Source organism: Quercus suber, unplaced genomic scaffold (assembly GCF_002906115.3).
Source record: "Quercus suber isolate HL8 unplaced genomic scaffold, Cork oak 2.0 scaffold_440, whole genome shotgun sequence".
Taxonomy (NCBI): domain Eukaryota; kingdom Viridiplantae; phylum Streptophyta; class Magnoliopsida; order Fagales; family Fagaceae; genus Quercus; species Quercus suber.
Window position 1 is genome coordinate 597953 of NW_027069891.1, and position 7469 is coordinate 605421.

General features: G+C 39.3%; 1 protein-coding gene across 1 annotated transcript in view; it reads left to right on the forward strand.

Annotated features, from left to right (window-relative positions):
• The first annotated feature begins 679 nt into the window (after positions 1–679).
• LOC112033314 (L-type lectin-domain containing receptor kinase IX.1) overlaps positions 680–7469 on the forward strand; it is a 20125-nt gene continuing 13335 nt past the window's right edge. The window contains exon 1 of the mRNA XM_065762053.1: positions 680–1433. Within this exon, the coding sequence (XP_065618125.1) occupies positions 992–1433 (442 nt within the window). The 5' untranslated portion in view covers positions 680–991. The remainder of the gene's footprint in view (positions 1434–7469) is intronic.

Genomic DNA, 7469 nt, shown 5'->3' on the forward strand with positions numbered 1-7469 from the left:
GGTCTGTGGCGGTATGTGTCGGCGGCGTGGGCCAGGGGGGCAGCAGCGGCGTGAGAGGTCTGAAAGTTGAGAGAGAGTTGAGGGATTATGAGACTGAGAGAGTTCTGAGAAGATAAGGAAAAATAATATTTTAATCTGGCTGAGGAATAAAAAATTATTATTATTTTTAGCTCTCAGCTACAGTGCACATCTATTTATAAATGTGCACTGTAGCAATAGAGCTAAAAAATATAGGTTTAACTCCACTGCTGTGTGACTTTTTTGGTGGAACTAAAATAGCAATATAGCTATTTAGCTCCACTGCTGCAAATGCTTTAAGTAAGGACAAAGCTAAGATTCCAAGTTAGGAGTTGTAATATTAAAAAAAAAAATTACGTGAAAATTTAATCTGTATTAACAAATCAAGAAAGTTATATATGTGTGTATGTATGTATATATGTATATGTTAAGCTCATATATAGTAAAAAATATATTATACTAGAATTATATTATCTTTTTAGTAATTATGAACCAAATTACATTTTATTTCACTTATATCTCTGCCATAAATGTAATCCCAATTAGGTCATTGGCTTTAGCTTTCCCACCCACCACATTTTTTTTTTTTGTTTTCTTTTGTTTTTATTCTCCTCCACCTATTCCTTATCTTCTAGACCTTTCTTTTTTCATTTTTTTCTCCACCTTTTTTACATCCACACAATTAATCATTTTTATATTTCTCCCTTCTCCTTCTTCACTTGTTTTGTTTTATCTTTTTCCTTTTAGTCTATTTCGTCCACCGTAAACTCTCTCTCTCTCTCCCTTTTCAATTCAGCATCTCTCACTCTATCTCAATTTTATTTATTTATTTTGGTACGTATTTTGGATTATGGGCGATGAAATATAACTTGGTTTTCACCCAATCTAAACACCCTCTTATCTTTTAGGAATAATGAACTACATTCCAATCTAAACTCAGTTCTTATATGCTTATAAGAAACGTCTTTGGTTTATGCTGTGTCCCTTATCTACAACCATGCTTTCGCTTTTGTTCTTCTCTACCTTTCTTATTCAACCTTCTTTGAGCTCCGTGATGGACCCTATCAGCTTCTCTTTCCCCACATTCAATCCTGAAAGTTGCAGCAATGGAGAGCTTATTTGCATGGGTTCAGCGACTGCAGTCGATGGATATTTGAGCATTACACCTGAGCCACAACACGGCAATTTCACCTCACAAACTCAGCTAAAAACCAAGGTTGGCCGGGTTCTGTATTCCCATCCTATGCTTGCATGGCCGGCCAATATCTCAACCATCTTCACTGTTAGAATTTCTCCCTTCCAGAATTCAACTGATTCAGGAGATGGAATGGCGTTTATTATTGCACAAAATCATGATCCGTCGCCACCAGATAGCCATGGCTTCTTTCTCGGAATCCTTGATCGGTCAACCGAAGGTAAGTATATATATTAATTTATATATATATATATATATTAATATTTTAATGTTTCTGTTTGGATTTAAGATCCTTTACTGGAAATATAAATTGCTTTAACCAAAAAAAAAAAAATATATATATATATATATATAAATATAAATTGCATTAATTTGGGGTAGAAAAATACATCAAACATGTGACTCTATCACCTTATACTCTTGGTATGATAACCACTTTACAATTATAATTTTGTGGGGTTGGTGGTGAGAGGGGAGAAGCCCGGGAAAATTTGACACACTTAAACTAAGTTAGCAGAACTAGTAAAGCAAAAAAAGAAAAAAAAAAAAAAGACTCCTTAAATTGACTAAAAGCACGTGACAACTAAATTAATAGACTATAGAAAAGGAAAATTTCTATTTCATATTAATTCTATGTTTGGTTGGATTGATTTTGGGAGATGAAAAAAAAATGAAAAATATGGGAGAAAACGAATGAGAAAGGTGTTTGGTTGAAAGAAGGGAGTGGGAGAAAATTGGTAAGACTCATCTGTTTTTCCTCTGCACCCACCGAAACTTCACCTAACTAAATTGGGAAAAAAATAGTAGAAATAAAGAGCAAAAGCTCATGGCATTTTGGACAAATTACCCCTCCATTTTGAAAAAAAAAAAAAATTGAACTAGCTACTGCCACATCCACAAGCTCACGCACTCTTCACCCAGCCATGTTCAAAAAATTGAACATTTTGTCTTTTTTCTCTTGGCTCTTCACCGAGCCCCGTTCACAAAGTTCGTTTTTGGTTTCTTTTCACGTTATTTATTTTTTTAATTTTTATTTTTAAAGAAAAAAGTTTATATTCTTGAACTTCTTATGATTTTTATTAAAACTTTTTTGTTATAAAGTATTCATTGATACATAAATTTTTAATAAAAATATAATATATTACTTTTGTTTTATCTAATAGGGACATAAAATTAATTTTTTATCAATTTTATTTTTTATTCTCTCATTTTTCTTCCCAACTAAACAAAAAATGTTTTCCATCTTTCTATTTTTTCCATCTTTTCAACTAAACATATATAAAAGGAAACTAAATCTCTTCAGTTCTTTCACTTTTCTATCCTTCCAACATTTTCAATTCTCTCACTTTTCCACCCTTCTAGCCAAATAGACCCTAACTATACACTCGTGCACATAATGTTTATAATTTCACGTTTTGTCCTCAGTTTTTAAACATACTCACATTTAACATGCAAAGTGAATAATGTGTACATACAATATATACAAATAAATGTGCAATAATCAGTACAACCTGACATTCGTGTACTAATTAGTTGTGAGATATATATATATATAAGGTTTTTCATTAAATTCAAATACATAATTGTATTGAATTTTGATAATTCACGAAAATCAGTAGGCTAAATGCTCCAGATTTTCACCACGGTTAGGTGACTTGAGAATGAAGAAAATGACTATCGAATGTGACTTGGGTGAACCGGTCAAAGACCCTCCTATGGTTAAATCAGTTCTCTCTCTAGATCATAAGAGTAATGAGTGGATGAATAGTGAATACATACCTTAGCTGGATGAGGCTTGGTAATTTTATAGAGAGTTTAGAATGGGTCTACTTGTTGGGCGCCACTAACATCAGGGGGGATGTGTGGACTTAGTGGGAAATGTGGAGCGAATTTTGGGGAATTCATCACGCGTTTTGAGATGTGAGTTAGTGGGCTAACCATTTGAGATTGTAGAAAAAACATGAAAATTTACTAGGTGTTTATTAGTCTTCCATACTTGAATATTGTATGGATGACCGTACTTTCCTTTGACAACCAGATCCTTGCTGGACAACCAGTGACCTGCTTGCAAGTCTTTATTTTATGTTTGTGATGCACTTCTTCTTTCTCTTTTTTTTAAGGCTCTTTTGGACATTGTTGATCTTGGACGACCACTATGGATGAAGAATACTTGTTGTTGATCACCATCAAATTTAATTCTCTTTTTATGTATAGTTTTTAAGTGTAATACCTTAGGTTTTATGATTAAATGTAAACACATGATTATATTGAAAAATGAAACACAAATAGTATTAAGTAAAAAATTTTAACCAAACTAGTTTGAAGCTGTAGGGTCAGGATTAGTGGCCCAAGTCCAAAAATAATAAAATTTGTAGAGCGTGGGTGATAGAGCTAGATTAACTATGGAGCTCACAATAATTGGTTATGGCATGTAAGTATAAAACAACATAAAAGTATATGTAAAGACTAAGCGAGTTTGAATCCGAAGGGACTTCTGATAAATTCAATACAAGTTACAGTTCTTAGAGTTACAAATCGACCTCCTCTCTTTTAGGAGTACTTTTTCTTTATATAACATCCTCCCCCATTATCTCCATCGTCCACTTGTTCTTTATCTAGGTTCTTACTTGAGTGCATGTCATGTCATGTATCTTTTTTAGCATTTTGTGAGTGGTGGTAGATGAAGTTACCCTGTTCAGGGGTTTTCTTCACATAAATGCGGTCAGAAAAGTTGTTGCAATGCATTTAATACGGTGGTAGCAGTTTTTCCTTTTAGATATTTCTCCGTTCCTCTTATCTCTAGGCGTGTCTAGAGTTTATCCAAATTGCTGAAGTCACTAGTAAACTGCTTTAGACCCCCAGATGTTTACATGACCCCAAAATCCTTTCATCCGAGGATGATCGTCTCTTCGGAACAACGATGCTCTCTTCGGACGGAGTTTATTCGTCCCCACGTGTCCTCCTTTTACATGAAATACCTCTCGACAATTTGAGTCTCCTCGGATATAGACTAATCTTCACATTGGGCTTTAGGCCCACTATGTATGGCTGGGCTTTATCCCCCCATAATAGCCCCTCAAAATTTTAATTTTTCCTTCGCCTTCAAAGAGAAAAAATGAGATTTTGATTTGCTATACAATAAAAATCAGAAATGCACAAATTTCGCATGTGTAGTGACATGGATTTGTGTGCCTAATAATTGCTGCTACCGTTTTAAGGTTTCCAAAGCTCCATTAATTACTCCAGGCGGTGTTTTGTCTTTGCCATCTAACGGTGGACTACTAATCCAACAGACGCGATCCTTCCTCGAAATTTGGGCTGGATAACTCATTCTCCCTCACTTGTCTCCATATAAAGCCCTAAAGGAGGTTTTTTCTCCCTTACTTTACATACTTTCAAACTTTTCCAGTGCTCAGAGGCATTCAAATCGACCGGACTCGACAATCATCAAATCCAAAATTTCCAAGCATCCCCACAAGCTCAGATATCATTTTTCGATCCGGTACTTGTAAGTTCTTATATTCTTGCCTTAATTCCTCTCTTTGGACACTTTCTTTGTCCTTCGAGTAGTCGCCCCCTAGTCGCCGCGTTTAGAATTCCTCCTATCTCATTTGTTTAGGATTGGTAAGTATCAATATCTGGTGGACAGTCCCGCTCAGATGGAGAAGTTTAGAGCCACATACCGCATTCCTGAAGACGTGGGTTTGAGATATAGCCCTCCAAAAAAAGTTCTAACAGATTGGAAAGAGGGTGAGGTGATAATCCCCATCATCGTCTTCCTGGAAGGAGGAATGACGATTCCTATGGGCCCTATCACCACTAACTACCTTCGAAACCATAGGCTTAGCTCCGAGCAGTGTGGGCCCAACGTTTTTAGGATATTAGGGGCTGTTGATGATCTGAACCGCCATTTGGGCTTGGGACTCACTTGGCTAGACGTGGTGCACATGTACGAGTGCCATAGACAGAAAGCAGCGGGATATTATTTGAAATCCTAATCTGACGCTGTGAGGCTCATCTCCTACCTTCCCAAGTCTAACAAGGGAATGAAAGACGATTATCTGATCGTCTCGAGTGTGTGGCATGACGGTTTTCATTGCCCAACCACACCATGAAAACCAGGTGGGGGCACCCTAGATTTAGGCTTGCTAACATTAGATGTAGGATTGAATTTATTGCAATTTAGTCTTTTCGGTTTTATTGTTGCCAACTTTCTGATCAAGTTTTCCTATGGTGTTGATAGATAAAAGAAACGTTACTCCTCGGCTGAGCCTTACCAATGTTGCTACGCTCAACTATTTGTTGGGATCGGAGATTTTCGTAAGTGAAGACGGGCAATTCCGATCAGTCCTTCTTATCCTCGGCTACAACACCAAACCATCTGACTTGCAGCCGGTCGGGAATGTGATAAGGCAAGGAGACCATCGCCTCCACCGAATTGACGTCGGTCGAAAGGACTTTTTGGCCCCATTTGATCTCCCTCTAGTGCCACACCCAAACCCTCAAGGCGTACCACTGCTCGCCCAGCCGGTTTAGCAAATCCCCCTTGAGCCGGTGGTTGTAGGCGAAAGGGTTGGCTCTTCGACCTCCTCCCTAGAGGAGCAGATAGATAAATTTAAGTTTGAGGGGGAAGTTTTAGGAGGGGTTCAGGTGATACCATCCTCCGATTCCGAGGAGGATATTGATAGGCAGTCCATCGTTCATCCTCCTATCCTTATAACTGCTCTTCCGAAAGACTCTTCAGAAGAAGATATGTCAGACTTGAAGGCCCTGATGAGAAATAGGGGCAAGAAGGCCAAGCCAAAGGGCACTGGGACTTCCCAACCCATGGTGAATTTGCCTCCAACACCACCTCAGGTTCCTGATCTCAGCTTAAAGCCAGTACCGAACCTGAAGAAAAAGAGACATCTCGAACCTGAGGAAAGGGAGGTTGTGGTGCCACAAAAAACCACAAAGCAATAGAAGATGGTGAGGGACCACAGGAGCAAGAAGGCCTCATCCGTAGAGAGTCGGGAGGAGCCTCCTACGGCTGACATGCACCGAGGGCAACGCACGTGGTCTCCCAGATTAGAGCTGGATGGCGCTCCTTTTTCTTGGGAGACCTCCATTAGAAACTAAGATGGGGGAAGAGCAAGGCTGGTAGCTGAAGCTTTGGAGCAACCATTGCTCCTCCCCCGAGACATGGAGTCATACAGGCGCTTTAGCCAGTATGAACTCTTCATGTCCCTGAAGAGGGACCTGGCCATGGTAAGTGAGCTTATCTAGCTTTTCAGTTAGCATGTTAATTTTCTGCTTGTTTTATGCTAACATTTTTACTTCACTGTGCAGATTATCCAGCAAGTCTTCGTGGCCGAAGAGTGGAACCAAAAGGCTTATGTCGAAGCCCAAGTAGAGGCCTACTCTCGGTTTGAGGCAGAAAAACTTTGGGCAGCTTAAAAGAGGAGTTCACTCAAATTTTCGAGCAGCTCAAAGAGGTAACCTAGGAAAGGAATAGCCTCAATGCTGGCCTCCAAAACGCTGAGAGCCAGGCCGAAGCCCAACGCAAGCTATTAAATGAGACTCAGACTAATTTGGCTTCCGAGAAAGCGCTTGTGAAGGAACTTCGCGCCGAACTCCAAAAGGCCAGGGAGACTGCCAAGCTGGCTCAGAGGAACGTTTAGCTGGCCAAGGAGGCGACCGAGGCCGAAAAGAAAGCAGCATACCAGCTGGGAGTGGACGTGACCGAGAAAGGTTTAACGGAGCAGTTAACCTCGGTCAGCCGAGATTACTGCGACATAACCTGGGGCAAAGCACTGGATGCTGCCGGGGTGCCTACTGACTCGAAATTGAGGCTGCCTGGGAGCATATACTACAATCCTGACATCCGAGAGCTCCTAGAGTCTGATCCTCCTCCAACACAACTCCCAAAAGCTTCAGAGCAATTCTTGGTCAGCCAAGTTCCTCCAACCACGCTTGAGGTCTCCAAGGAGTCTGGTCAGCCAGGTGATCAGAGCAAACCAGCTGAGCCATCCAAGGACAAGGGCAAGAACTTGGAAAAAAAGAAGACTTCTTCAGAGCCCAAGGACCAAGCCTCAAAAGCTGCTGTTACTCGGACGAGCCAGGCTGTCGACCCTGTGGTACCTCAAGCAAAGACTTAGATACTTAGGGTTTTTCTTTTGTACCATTATTTTTCTTATCTGTTCTTGTTTGTGTTTTTTTTTTTTTTAATTTTTTTTTTTTTTTTTTTTTTTTTTTTTTTTTTTTTTTTTTTTTTGTT